The 14,920-nt window shown below is 47.4% G+C and overlaps 1 protein-coding gene and 1 non-coding gene across 7 annotated transcripts; one reads left to right on the top strand and one right to left on the bottom strand.

Moving 5' to 3' along the window:
- Positions 1 to 589: 589 nt before the first annotated feature.
- Positions 590 to 9,343, bottom strand: C5ar2 (complement component 5a receptor 2). 6 transcript variants are annotated; one of them, XM_029558167.1, is made up of 3 exons: positions 9,160 to 9,243; positions 2,992 to 3,038; positions 590 to 2,374 (listed from the first exon to the last, which is right to left on the bottom strand). In XM_029558167.1, the coding sequence occupies exon 3, from the start codon at positions 2,357 to 2,359 to the stop codon at positions 1,340 to 1,342; it is 1,020 nt and encodes a 339-aa protein (XP_029414027.1). In that variant the 5' UTR covers positions 2,360 to 2,374; positions 2,992 to 3,038; positions 9,160 to 9,243; the 3' UTR covers positions 590 to 1,339. The 6 variants fall into 6 exon arrangements, with proteins under 6 accessions (XP_029414027.1, XP_029414034.1, XP_029414031.1 ...); XM_029558174.1 differs by lacking the exon at positions 2,992 to 3,038 and adding an exon at positions 8,539 to 8,621 and having other exon boundaries at positions 9,160 to 9,177; XM_029558171.1 differs by lacking the exon at positions 9,160 to 9,243 and adding an exon at positions 4,474 to 5,059.
- Positions 7,292 to 7,398, top strand: LOC115068298. The gene has a single exon (XR_003847662.1). It is a non-coding gene; the product is annotated as a U6 spliceosomal RNA (small nuclear RNA).
- Positions 9,344 to 14,920: the final 5,577 nt, after the last annotated feature.

The following is a 14,920-nucleotide window of genomic DNA, read 5'->3' as shown; positions in this document are numbered from 1 at the left end:
GGGTAAGTGCACCCATGTCATGCAATGCCCATGGAGGACAGAAGAGGCCATCAGATCCCCTGGAACTGGAGTTACGGACAGTTGTTAGCTGCCATGTGGGTGCTGGGATTCAAACCCAGGTCATCTGCAAGAACAGCCAGTGTTCTTAACCACTGAGCCATCTCTCCAGCCCCATAACAAAAGTAATTTTAAAAAGGGTGTCTAGAAAAACAATTTAAAAGACACACACAAGATGCTTACTGGGATGTAGTTCGGTTGGTAGGGTTATTACCTAGTGTGAATGAAGCCCTGGGTTTGGTCCCCAGCAAAACATAAATCAGGTGTGGTGATGCACACCTGAAATCCCAGAACTCAGGAGATGAAGGCAGGAAGATCAGAAGTTGAAAGTCATCCTTGGCTACGCAGCAAATTTGAGGCCAGCCTGGGCTCCCATAAGACCCTACCTCAAAATAAATCAAAACAGATATCCAAACCAAAGTCAAGACCTGGAGATTTGTAGAAGAAAGCTGGCTGGACACAACATGTCACAGATACTAAAATCCCCCAAACCTGGGGTTGGAGGGCAGGGATTTGCTCAATACACAGTCCATACTTGTATGAAAAACTTTTAATAACCTTTTAAAGATCCCCCCACAACAAAAGACATCAGCAACATCAAAGAACCCAAAGTCCAGCTAGAAAATTAGGGTATCGACAAAGAAAATACAATGCTTTCTAAGCCGTTGGATGGAAAGGGAGAGTAGAGACTAGGTTGGGCCAACAACATGGCTGAGCAGTAAAGGTACTTGCAGCCAAACCTGAAGACCTCTCAGTTCAACCCCTAAGACCCGCATAGTGGAAGGAGAGAATTTACCCCCAAAATTTGTCCAGTTGTCACCACTGGGGGAATTTAGAGTTCATTTGAAAAACTGTGTTCAAGAGGTTGCAAGAAAGGAAAAGCCCTTCTCCCAGGGACAGATGAGGATCAGGGAGGGCTCCCTGGAGGAGGAACACTGGCTTCTTCTCTGCTTAGAACAGTTCTCCCCAGATTTAAAAGAATGGGTCTTCTTCTCTTATTCAAGTTTTGGCTCAGATGTCACCTTTTCTGAAAGGGACTAGCTTGGTTGACCTAGGCTGCCCCAACCAGCCTTCTTTGATCCCCTCTGCTAAATACCAGCTCCTAAGGAGAGGAATTGTACTGGCCACAGCTGTCCTCCAACACCTGTATCGGTGCTTGCCATAAACAAGCGTAGGATGAATGTTTATTGAATGAAGACTAAAACAAAGTCATCATTGAGCTCCTGGATCTAGCTATGCCTGAAGCCAGACCCAGGAAATTCAAATCCAATGTCCCTGTTGCCTATAGCTCCATCTCAGATATTATCTCATGGCTGGTGGGTGTCTTGGTTATACTTTCCTCATTCTGTGGCTCCCTCAGGGCCCAGTGACATGCAGCCCTTAATGACTTACGGAGTTGACCCCTCCCAAAATACAGAAAGATAATCGGGTTCAGAGAGCTGTGAGCAAGGGCCAGCCCTACAACTAGGGGCTCAGCTTGCAGAGCCCGGGCAAGAAGTGGGGAGTGGGGAGCGGCCACAGTAATCACAACCCCCAAGACATGGTAAGGGGTCCAGCAGATGAAAAACCCTACCATGATGGCTGTGCCCAATGGCCAGTGACGTTGGCCCATCCAGCACTGGAGGACACCGTGGCAGCTAGCCATGAACACCAGGGGCCCCAGGAAGCCAAAGAGAAACCTGACAGCAGTGACTGAGGCTTCTGCAGTCACAGAGCCTCCATAGTTGATGACACACTGCAGCTGAGAGGGGTAATGCTCCTGAATCAGTTGGCGGTGGATAGCAGTAGGCACCGTTAGTAACAGAGCTAACACCCAGACAGTGACCTGGGCCACCCGTACCCCAATCTTCCGGCGAGCTGTATCCCACCAGGGGAGCCTGGAGGCCAGCAGGCAGAGGTCAGCACTAAGGGCAGTCAGGAGCAGCACGCTGGTGTACATGGACAGGAGAATGACAGAGGGCAGAAGCCGGCAGCCCACTGCCCCATAAGGCCAGTGGCCCTTTTGAGCAATGGGCACAGCCAGAATGGGCAGAGCCAGACAGCAGAGCAGGTCAGCCACGGCCAGGTGCAGGAACCAGGAGGCCCAAAGTCTGTGGCGGGACTCTTTCCCGGTCACCCAAGCCACCATGGCATTGCCTGGAATGCCCACCAGGAAGATGACAGCATACAGGAGCAGAGGGGCCACAAGATGGATGTTGCTGGAGACGCAGGAACCATCTAGGCAATCTACAGGGTCATCAGGAAGGTGACTGTAATCTGCATCCTTGTACTCAGCATAGGCTTGGGAATACTGCTCCTCCATCGGGGCCTGGGACACCTGCAGGGAACAGAGAAGAGAGGACTCCGGGAGAGCTTTGCCCTCCTGGTGCAGAGCAGACCCAGCTCTAGACTAGAGATTCCAGGGCTGCAACATTAGAGTGACAGCACATTAGAGTACCAGCTTTCCAGCATACTGTGATAGCCAGGCGTAGCGCCCCAGGCCTTTAATCCCAGCACTCAGGAGGCGGAAGCAAGAGGATCTCTGTGAGATAGAGGCCAGCCTAGTCTATGTAGCCAGTTCCAAGCCAGCTGGGGCTACAAGGTGAAACTGTCTCAAAAAGACAAACAACAGGGGCTGGAGAGATGGCTCAGCGGTTAAGAGCACTGACTGCTCTTACAGAGGACCCAGGTTTGATTCCCAGCACCCACATGGCAGCCATGAACCGTCCTTAACTCCAGTTCCAGGGGAATCCAAAGCCCTCTTCTGACCTCTGAGGCACTGCGTGACACGGGTGTGCTCACATACATGCAGGCGATACACTCGTACACATAAAATAATAAAACATTTTTAAGAGGACAAAAACAACAACAAAACCCAATATATCGTGATGGTTAATGTCAAATGTCAACCAGATAGATTCCAGAAGCAAATGAGTGATAGGCCTCTGGCCATACCTGTAGGGGATTGTCCTGGTTGGTTTTCACTGTCAATGTGATTCAACCTGGGAAGAGGGAACCTCCATTGAACTTCCATTGAAGAATTCCCAGATCAAATTGGCCTGTGGGCATGTCTGAGGGGAACTGTCTTGATTGATGATTGATGTGGGAGGTCCCAGATCACTGTGGGCTGCACCATGCCTAGACATATGATCCTGAGCTGTGTATGAAAGGTAGCTGAGGGCTAGAGAGATGGCTTAGTGGTTAAGAGCACTGGCTGCTCTTGAAGAGGACCCAGGTTTGATTCCCAGCAGCCAAATGGCAGCTAACAACCATCTGTAACTCCTGTTCCTGGGGATCAGACACCCTCTTCTGGCCTACTTAGGTACTGCATGTATGTGGTACACTTACATACACGTAGGCAAAACACTCATACACATAAACTAAATATAAATAAATGAAAAACATTTTATGAGACATAACCTCCCTGTATCCCCAGCTGGCCTGCGATGTAGACCAGCCTGGTCTTGATCACACAGAGAACCGCCTGCCTCTACCTCCTGAGTGCTGGGATTAAAGGCGTGAGCTACCACGCCCAGCTAAAAGAAAAATAAAATTTTAAAGAGGGAAGACTGGAGAGATGACTCAGCAGTTAAGAACACTGACTGCTTTTGCAGAGGACCTGGGTTCAGCTCCCAGCACCCACACAGTGGCTAACAACTGTACATAACTCTAGTTCCAGGGAGTTATGGAACTATCTAACACCCCCTTCTGGTCTCCACAAGCACCCTCACACGTGTACACATACATCTTCAAAATATAAAAGCAACAAGTTGGGGCTGGAAAGACAGCTCAACTGTTAAGAGCAATGGCTGCTCTACCAGACGACCCACGTTTGGTTCCCAGCACTCACATGGCTGCTAACAACCATCCATAACTCCAGTTCTAGGGGACTGACACCCTTTTCTGAACTCCCTGGGCATTGCATGACATGGGTGCACTTATGTACACGCAGGCAATACACTTATACACATAAAATAAAAATAATAGTGGCTGGAGAGATGGCTCAGCAGTTAAGAGCACTGACTGCTCTTGCAGAGGACCCAGGTTCGATTCCCAGCACCCACATGGTGGCTACGAACCGTCCTTAACTCCAGCTCTAGGGGAATCTGAAGCCTTCTTCTGGCCTCCGTGGCATTGCATGACATGGGTGCACTCACATACATGCAGGCAATACACTCATACACATAAAAATAAAATAAAATAATAAAAATTAAAATAATAAAATATTTTTTAAAAACAAATGATATAATCCAACAATAATAATAGTTTGACATTATTAGAAGGCATAATTTCTGAGTACTTTGTGCTGTTCCAGACATGCCCTGAACATTTTACCACATTGTGCTCTTTAAGCCTTCCACCAGCCCTATGACTTTGATACTATTTTATTCAGCTGATTTTGCAGCTGGAGAGGCACAGAGAGGCTGAGTCACTTACCCAAGATCTCTCAGTTAAGGGGAGGTCAGAGCTGAATTGCAAAGCATCCTAGTCCTGTGCCCTGGAATATTACCATCCCCAAATGTGAGAATCTGGAAATCGGAAGGCCATTTACAGCTGGAAGCCCTAAGCCAACTCTGGCTCTGTGACTTTCAGTGGCAGTCGCTTGGTCCAATTCCTCTTCTGAGAAACAAGTCCTGGGACCTGGCTCACCAGTTTGATGAGATCTTGAGGACTTAATACATCAGAGACACATGACAAGGGAGCAGGCAGCTTCTGGTAGGACAAGGAGAGGGCACACCCCACCCCGTGTCAGTGGCCAGACCCTGTAGTTCTCCTCTGACTATTATGGGCTGTCTGCCCTGCCCAGGGCGCCAGCACTGACAAAACAGGAAGGACGGAGCGGAAGTCGAGACACTCCCAGCTCTGCCAAGTGCCCAGCTATGAGGCCAAGCCAGCCTGTCACATAGTTTTTCATCCTTAGAGGAAAATGTGCCTGGTTTTTTAAAACTTATCTGTCATCACAGCCAGGCATGGTGGTGCATGCCTTTAGTCCCAGCACTCGAGAGGCAGAGGCAGTTGGATTTCTGTGAGTTCAAGGCCACCTTGGTCTACATAGTGAGTTCCAGGACAGCTGGGGCTACAAAGAGACCCTGTTTCAAAAAAAAAAAAGACCAAAAAAAACCCAACTTACCTGTCATCCAGCATGTGGAGGCTGAGGCATAAGGATTGCCATGACTTTAAGGCCAGCCTGGGATATAGGGTAAGACTCAGTCTCAAGAAGGAAAAAAAGAAAAAGAAAAGCAGGGCCTGCAGAGATGCTCAGTGCTTAAGAGCACTGGCTGCTCTTGCAGAGGACTCAGGTTCAGTTACCAGCACCCACATGGCAGCTCTCAACTATCTGTAACTCCAGTTCCAGGGATTCTGAAGCTGTTTTCTGCTCCACAGGATCCTGCTCGCACATAATACACATAAACTCATGCAAGCACACACACACACACACACATACATATAAAAATAAGTAAAACTTTATTTTAAAAGCAAAATAAGCCTGGCATGGTGGCACATGCCTTTAATTCCAGCACTCTCTGAGTTCGAGGCCAGCCTGGTGTACATAGTGAGTTTCAGGCCAGCTCAGGCTACATAATGAGACCCTGTTTCAAAACAACAACAACAACAACAAAAAAATCCCAAACCAAAAACAAAAAAAGCAAAACAAAACAAATTCAAAAGTAAAACTCAAAGCCTCTACAGCTATGTGGCCTTCAGTAAACTAACTAACCTCTCTGTGCTTCCTCTATAAAGAGGAGTAATTATGCACCTACCTTAGGGAGCACTGTGAGGATTCAATATGGTCAATGAGTCAGCTAGGGAGGGAATGGCTGTCACAGTGATGGCCCACATGGAGCAGTGTGTGTGTGTGTGTGTGTGTGTGTGTGTGTGTGTGTGTTAGCTGCTTTTATCATCAGCCACACATCCCCCATCTCTTCCCCCCTCCAACAGACCACACCCTATACAATTATTGCTGATAACAATCCTGAAAACTTTTTGTACTCAGTCTCATACCATGCCTGGTATTTCCTCTGCAAACACAGACAGGCAATTCTGAGTCCTCTCTCCCTCTCCCTTCTCATGCCCCAGCCCCTCACTGGGGGATTCTAGGCAGGGGCTCTACCATTGAGCCACACCCCAGCCCCTCACTGGGGGATTCGAGGCAGATGCTCTACCACTGAGACACAACTCCAGCCCCTCACTGGGGGATTCTAGACAGGTACTTTATAGCTATACCATGCCCAAGTCTTTTTTTTCTCGAGTCAGTGGTCTCACTATGTCGCCCAGGCTGGCCTCAAACTCTGCCTTCTACTTTGGCCTCCGAGGCTGGGGTTTCCATCCTGCACCAGCACACACTTCTGTTCCATATTTTAATCAGTTTCCCTTCTATCTACACATCATAAGAGCTTCAAAAACAGACTTCTAGATGTATATTCACAGTAGGGAGCCAATTTCAGACTAAAGGATATTAAATAATGACAGAGCTGGGTGTGGTGCCTCACGCTCCTGGTGCAAATTCAAGACCATCAAGACATAGTCAAAACATGCTCAGAAAGCAAATAAATTTAGCCAGTACACACCATAAATCCCAACCCTTGGGAGGCAGAGGCAGGCAGATCTCTATGAGTTCAAGGCCAGCTTGGTCTACACAGTGAGTTCCAGGTCAGCTGGGGCTACAGGGAGACCCTGTCTCAAAAGAACCAAAAGAAAATTAAATAAATAAATAATAAATAAATAAATAAATAAAAATAGACTATAGGGGCTAGAGAGATGGCTAAGCAGTTAACAACACTGGTTGTGCTTGCAGAAGACCCGGGTTCAAATCCCAGCACCCACATGGCAGCTAACAACTGTCTGTTACTCCAGTTCCAGGGTATCCGATGGCCTCTTCTGTCCTCTGTGGGCATTGCATGACACTGGTGCACTTACCTACATGCAGGCAATACACACATACACACAAAATAAAAATAAGTAAAAAAATTTTTTGAGACAGGGTCTCCCTGTAGCCCCAGAGTAAAATATTTAAAAAAAAAAAAAACAGAATAGGCGCTGGAGAGATGGCTCAGTGGCTAAGAACACTGACTGTTCTTGCAGAAGACCTGGGTTCGAATCCCAGCACCCACACGGCAGCTAACAACTGTCTGTAACTCCAGTTCCAGGGGATCCGACAGCCTCTTCTGTCTTCCGTGGGCATTGCACGACATGGGTGCACTTACTTACATGCAGGAAATACACTCATACACACACACAAAAAAAATTGAATATAGTGCTCACTTCAGCAACACGTATACTAAAACTGGAACGATACAGAGGAGATTAGCATGGCCCCTGTGCAAGGATGACACACAAATTCGTGACGCGTCCCATATTTTTTTAAAAAAAATAGAATATAAATAAATATAAATATAAATAAATAGAACAGAAAGAAAAGCCCAGATCTAAGCCGTTACAATTGTAGCTCAGTGGTCTAATGCTTTGTTCCACCAGTGAGGGCTCAGTGGTAGAGTGCTGGCCTGGCATGCATAAGGTTCTGGGTTCAACTCCCACCACCACCAAAAAATAAAGCACTGAGAAAAAAGTGCACACATGTTTATCAAAACATGCACTAAGGCCAATGAGATGATCCAGTAGGTAGAGGAACTTGCCACCAAGCCTGATGACCTGCGTTCAACCCTTGGGACCCACATGGTAGAAGGAGAGAACTGATTACCACAAGATGTTTTCTGACTTCCATACACAAGTCACGGTGTGCAGGAGCCCATATAAATCACACACACACACACACACACACACACACACACAAATAAATAAATAAATAAATAAATAAGTGTAAAAAACACTCTGAAAATCTTTTATGATTTTGAATACAAAAATGAGCTGGGTGTGGTGGTGCATGGCTTTAGTCCCGGCACTTGGGAGGCAGAGGCAGGCGGATCTCTGAGTTCAAGGCCAGCCTGGTCTACATAGTGAGTTCCAGGACAGCTGGGGCTACAGGAAGCCCCTGTCTCAAAATACAAAAAGAAAAAAAAAATCAAAGAGGGAGAAAGAAGAGGAGAAAGAAGAGGAGGAGGGAAGGGAGGAGGAGGAACTAAAGGAGGAGGAGGAGGAAGAGAAGGAGGAAAAAGAGGAAAAGAGAAGGGAGGAGGAGGAAGAGGAGGGGGAGAGCCTGTCTCAAAGACAAAAAGAAAAAGAAAAAAGAGAAAAAAGAATACAAAAATGGATGAAGAGTTTCTAACCCTTTGCAGTCCCCAGAGCATTTGGGGACTGTGGCTCAGACTACAATGCTCTAACAGGGGCTCATTTGATTTATGAGGAGCACAGAGCTGCCCAGTTCCAACATGGACACATGCCCCATCAGAATACTGTGACCACGCTGTCTTAGGAAGCAGGGTTTGGAGCCAACGGACTCGCCCATGGTACAGCCTAAACTTTGGAGAACTCTCCCCAAACTACAAGAATTCCTGAAGGTCTGAGAGGCCACTGAACTGCTGCTGACTGTGGTCAAATGTTTACCTTAATTGGGTGTTTTCTGCCCTAGCCACTTCCAAGAATCTGAGGCTCTGATGTGCGTTCCAAAGATGTGATGATAAAATTTTCTATCCAGAGAAGCAGTGGATAAAGTACCTGAGCTCCACCCCCAACACCCCCCAACACCCCCAAAACCAAGTGGCACATGCCAGTAATCCCAGTACTCTGAAGGTGGAGATAGGAGAATCAGGAGTTCAAGGTCATCCTCTGCTACTTAGGAAGTTTGAGGCCAGCTTGGGCTACATGAGACCTAGTCTCAAAAACAATAATAATAGGGGCTGGAGAGATGGCTCAGCAGTTAAGAGCACTGACTGCTCTTGCAGAGGACCCTGGTTCAATTCCCAGCACCCACATGGCAGCTATGAAACGTCCTTAACTCCAGTTCCAAGGGAATCCAAAGCCCTCTTCTGACCTCCACAGCATTGCACAACACGGGTGCACTCACATACATGCAGGCAATACACTCGTACACATAAAATAAAAATAATAAATATAATAATAGGAATAATAATAATCCACATCTGGAATTCTAATTCTGACTCTAAGAAGCGAAATCCTGAGCTCCCTCGGCCCTTCCTCTCACCCTCTCTTCCCCTCCACTCTTACCATCTCTTCCAACTTGACCAAATGCCACTTGCAAGCACAGTCAGAGCCCACACGAAACAATGGGGAGGTCCAGGGTCTTTCCCACAGGGATGATGGGGTCCTGGCAATCCACCCCATTCACCCAGATCCTATGGGATTCTTCAAGGGCCCCAGGAAATATCATAACCAGGAAAAACAGGCGTGGCCTCCTCCCACCCCAGGGATGTGTTTGTCCTGTCTTTCTCCAGTGAGTCACAAAACCCGAAATTACAGGACAGTTAGGTTGGAGAAACCTCGGGTATGGTGAGCTGGCCAGTGTCCCCACCTCCTCTCCATGTCACTGGGTTCCCAGAAGACAGATCTGTGTGAACTTTGACCTTCAAGGCGTGGCGTGGCTTCCCACTTCCCCACGGAGCACCTGAGGCTCTACTGGGACCTGTTGCCCACTGACCCACTCCTGACCTGTAATTCTGCTCTCAGGCCCTCCTGTCTGCCAGCTACAGACTAATAAATACCCTTCCTTCCTCAAATGTTCCAAAGATGACAGCTTAGAGTCACTCCTGCACAAAAATATCAAGAAGCCAAGCCCAAGGGCCTGAGCCTCTGGTACACAAAATCCAAGTCCTGTCCCCTCTCTGGGCCTCCATTTTCCTCCCATAGCAGGCATGGGGGAACTCATCTGCCATCCCAGCACTCAGAAACAAACACAGGAAGATCTCATGCTCAGGGTCAGCCGGAGGTATGTAGCAAGTGGCTGTTCCAAAATACTAACATCATAGCCAGGCCTGGTCACGCACGCCTTTAATCCCAGCACTTGGGAGGCAGAGGCAGGCGGATCTCTGTGAGTTCAAGGCCAGCCTGGTCTACATAGTGAGCTTCAGGACAGCTGGGGCTACAGGGAGACCCTGTCTCAAAAAGACCAAAAAAAAAAAAAAATACTAACATCAGGGGTGGGTAGATGGCTCTGTGGGTAAAGTGCTTGTCACACAAGTGTGAGAACCTGAGTTGGAATCCCCAGAGCCCACATAAAAGCCAGCCCCAGTCAGGCAGGCCTGCAATCTCAGCACTCCTATAGGGAGCTAGGAAGCATACAATCCTCAGATGCTCATGGGCAGATAGCCTCGGGTGGGCACATGCGAACAGCAGACTCAAGGCTGTCCTCTGACATCCATATGCATTCTATGGCTCTCACGAACCTGCACACACACACATGCACACATACCTGCACATTGACACACACGTGCACACCAGCACATATATACCTGCACACACAAACACATCAGTACACACCCACTTGCACATATGCACATACACACACACATGTACCCACATGCACACACACTCACACACATGCACAGGCACATATACACTCATGCACATGGATGCACAGATGCACAGATGTACACACACCATCACACACAATCACACCAGTACACACACCTGCACACATGTACATATGCATGTACACATGGGAATGCATGCACATGTACACACATGCACACACACTCACACAAGTGCACACATCCACAAGCATACATGTACACACATTAGCACATACATGCACTCACAGACATGAACAAGTGCTTGCACACATATACATACACAAATGCACACATACCCATGCATACACTTACATGTGAACACACACACACATGCACACAAACCTGCGATGCACATACACACATGCACACCCGCACACACAAATGCACACACACACAGTGCTGGCTGAGGTCACTTAGCAAGATGCAATAGCTCCGACCCCTTCTCAGTGTCTTCACTCAGCACTTCTTGGTTACACAGCTCTCGATGCACGCATAAGGCCTGGAGGGGACATAGTCATGAGGTTCTTCTGTTGTTAATTTGGAGCATGATGTCACGTTAGAGGAAGTGGAGTCTCAGTTAACAGGCTGCAGAAACTAGGGGCTACAGTGAGATCCTGTCTCAAAAAAAAAAACAAAAAATTAAATTTAAATATCTTTGAGACAGGGTCTCATTATGTAGCCTTGACTGGCCTGAAACTCTCTATGTAGACCAGGCTGGCCTAGAACTCGCACAATGATCTACCTACTCCGCCTCCTGAATGCCGAAATTGAAGGCATGCACCACCACACCTAGTTACCTACATGCCTTCTTTTCTAAATCTAGATTCTGCATATGAAACAAAACATGCAATTTTTGTCTTTCATTGAAGATTTGTTTTATTATTTAAGTGTATGTTTGTGTATCTGTGTGTATATACCACATCTGTGCAGGTGACTGAGGAGGTCAAAAGTGGGCCTCAGATCCCCTGGAGCTGGAGTTACTGGAGGCTTTGAGACACCTGATTTGTGCTGGTTACCGAACCCTGGTTCTCTACAAGAACAGGAATTGCTCTTAACCATTGAGCATCTCTCTAGCCTCCAATATTTGCCTGTCTGAGTCTGTTTTATTTCACTTGCTACATTGATCCACCCATTTCCCTGCAAATCACATAATTTCATTCTTCGTCACTGAATAAAGCTCCACTATGTATAGATACCACATTTTCTCTTTTTAAAATATTTTACTATTTTTATTTTATGTGTATGAGTGCATTGCCTGCATGTATATAAGTGCATCCATGTCATGCAATGCCTGCAGAGGTCAGAAGAGAGCATCAGATCCCCTGGAACTGGAGTTACAGACGGTTGTTAGCTACTTTGTGGGTACTGGGTACTGAACCCAGGTTCTTTGTAACTGCTGGGCCATCTCTCCAGACCGAAACCACATTTTCTTTATCCACCTGCTGATGGGCATCCAGGCTGAGTGCCCAGCTTGGCTGTTGTGAAGAGAGCTGCAGTGAACATGTTATGTGGTGGGTCTGCTGCTCTACCAAGACTTTTTTTTTTTTTTTTTTGCCTTTTTTGCCTTTTTGAGACAGGGTCTCCCTGTAGCTCCAGGTGGCCTGGAACTCACTATGTAGATCAGGCTGGCCTCGATCTCGCAGGATCCGCCTGCCTCTGTTTCCCAAGTGCTGGGATTAAAGGATGTACCACCACACTCAGCCCTATTTATTTATTTTTAAAGATTTAGAGGCAGCTAGAAGATGACTCAGCAGTTAAGAGCACTGGCTGCTCTCACAGCATACCTGGGTTTGGTTCCCCAGCATCCACATAACGCTAAAAACTGTCTGTAACTCCAGTGCCAGGGGATCCAATGCCCTCTGACCTCCAGAGGCATTGCATGACACAGGCGCACTTGAACACATGCAAGCAATACACTCATACACATAAAATTTTTAAATTATTTTTCAAGATTTTAAAAAAATTTTATGTATATGAGTGTTTTGCCTGCATGTATGTAAGAGTACCACATGCATGCAGTTTCTATAGAGATCAGAAGAGGATGTCAAAGCCCCTGGAACTGGAGTTACGGATGGTTGTAAACCACCATGTGGGCACTGAGAACCAAATCCAGGTCTTCCGCAAGAGCAACAAGTCTTAATCATTGAGCCATCTCTCCAGTCCTAAGATTGATTTTGTTTTGTTTTATTTTTTATTTCTTGAGACAGGGTCTCCCTGTAGCCCCAGATGGCCTGCAACTCTCTATGTAGACCAGGCTGACCTGGAACTCACAGAGATCCACCTACCTCTGCCTCTCAAATGCTAGGTTAAAGGACTATGACACCATATCAGCTGTTTTTATTATTTTATTAATCATGTGTGTGTGTGCATGTGTATCTGTGCATAGGTATGTGCATATGAGTGTAGGTGAAGACCAGAGAGGGCGTCAGATCTGCTGGAGTCATAGGCGGTTGTGAGCCACCCAATGTGGGTGCTGGGAACTGATAGGTAAAAATTTGGTGGAGAGCGAGTGAGAGCGAGCGAATGGAGGCTGAGGCACCGAGGCACAGATAAAACTCTCAGCAGGATAGAGATTTATTTCACAAGGGACACATTCCCTTCAGGGAAGGGAAAATGTCAGCTCATGGGTTGTGAGCTGGGACTTATATATGGGGGCTTCAGGGTGCAAAAGGAGGGGCAGTTTTTGGGAAAAATCGAGCAGGGGGAAGCAGGAAAACGGGGCTTGTAAACCTGGCTCTGTTCCATCTGCCAGCCAGGATCTGGGTCTGGAAGTGTTTACTTTTTTGTCCTCTTAAGATAAGGGAAAAGCTGCTGTGCTAAACAGCTCCTAAAATCTCTGGTTAACAGGTAGAATCTGCTTATCTTGTCTTTGGAGATCAGAGGAAAGGCAGGCTGCTTCTTAGAAGAGTCTGTTTCCCTTAACTTCAAAGGCCAAGGTGCTTATCAGCTCAGTTCCCTTTTTCAGGCTTCAAAAGTCCATAGGTCCCTGTTGGGGAGTGGCGGGGAGCTGCTGCTGTTTGAAACCCTAATAGGAACCAAACTCAGGTCTTTTGCAAGAGCAGTACATGCTATTTAATTGCTGAGCCATCTCTTCAGCCCCCACCATTTTTTTCACCTTGATTTGGGGGGGGCTTTGTTTTGTTTGAGACAGAGTCTCCCTATAGCCTCCCCCCCCTAGAACTCAGTGTATAAACCAGACTGTCCTCAATCTCACAAATATCTGCCTGCCTCTCCCATCTGAGTGCTAGGATTAAAGGCGTGCACAACCACACCCGGCTTCACATTTTTCAGACAGTCTCTCAATGGGACCTGTGATTATGCAAGGCTGGCTGGCCAGCAAGCCTTAGAGATCCACAGCCCTAGAGATCCACCAGTCTCCACTTCCCCTTTGGAAGATTGCAATCCCATGCTACCATGAGCAGGTTTTTTACTTCGGTTCTGGGGATCGAACACAGGTGTTCATCTTGCCTAGTGAGCACTTTACCCATCTCCCTTATATTTCAATTCCAGCAGATTCTAATCCAGAGTTATAGTCTCTTGGGCATTAGCAACTTGAGGCTCCACGAGGTCACATGGTACCCACATGGGAGGGGAGGCAGGTCCTCTGGTCCCAGGCCTTAGGACCAGCATCTGAAAAACAGATGGGTGAACAAGAAAGAGCCAAGGGTACAGAAGGCTGGGTCTGGGGGAGGGGAGAGAACACCATACTGGACTTAGCCAAACCCATAGCCCACTTCCTTTCCTGGCCACTTCCCCTTCCAATCCTGTTGACCTAGCAGATTCCACCAGCCACACATTTTGCAATCCTCTGGACTTTCTGCCAACTTCCGTCTTGGGCAGGTTTGGTTAACCCCAGCTGCCTCAGAACACCATCTGGGTCCCAATTGATAGCCTCCCGCTGTTGTGAGACCCAACTTTTTTTTTCAAGACAGGGTCTCACATAGCCAAGACTTGCCACTCTTGTATAGCCAAGAATGTGTAGCCTTGAACTTCTGAGCCTCTTGCTTCCAACTCCCAGATACTGAGACTATAGGTATGGCTTTGTGCATGCTAGCCCAAACGCTCTACCACCTGAGCTACATCCTAACCTGAGTTAGCTCTTTTTTTTTGGTGTTTTTGAGACAGGGTTTCCCTGTAGCCCCAGCTGGCCTGGAACTCACTATGTAGACCAAGCTGGCCTTGAACTCACAGAGATATGCCTGCCTCTGCCTCCCAAGTGCTGGGATTAAAAGCGTGTGCCACCACGCCCAGCAATTGCTATTTTTATAGAGGACCCAAGTTCGGTTCCCAGTTGGACCCATGTCCAGCAGCTCACACTGCCTATAACTCCAGCTTCAAGGGATTTGACACCACTGGCCTCTGTGGGCACCTGCACTCATGTAAGCAAACCCACACAGACACCCACACCCACATCCACTATAATCAATATAAGCCAGGTGTGGTGGCACATGCCTTTAATC

The sequence above is a fragment of the Nannospalax galili genome, unplaced genomic scaffold (genome assembly GCF_000622305.1).
Source record: "Nannospalax galili isolate Female #2095 unplaced genomic scaffold, S.galili_v1.0 scaffold432, whole genome shotgun sequence".
NCBI classification, from domain to species: domain Eukaryota; kingdom Metazoa; phylum Chordata; class Mammalia; order Rodentia; family Spalacidae; genus Nannospalax; species Nannospalax galili.
The sequence above is the reverse complement of the archived record's forward strand: the minus strand, read 5'-3'. Positions and strand labels throughout refer to the sequence as shown.

What these genes read in the sequence shown, in the direction of transcription:
- C5ar2 (XM_029558166.1), bottom strand. Translation starts at nt 9,276, where the DNA reads ATGGGGTGGATTGCCAGGACCCCATCATCCCTGTGGGAAAGACCCTGG. An exon ending in TGGTCAAGTTGGAAGAGATG is followed by an intron (nt 2,375 to 9,159) that starts GTAAGAGTGGAG and finishes TGTTCCCTGCAG; the next exon opens with GTGTCCCAGGCCCCGATGGA.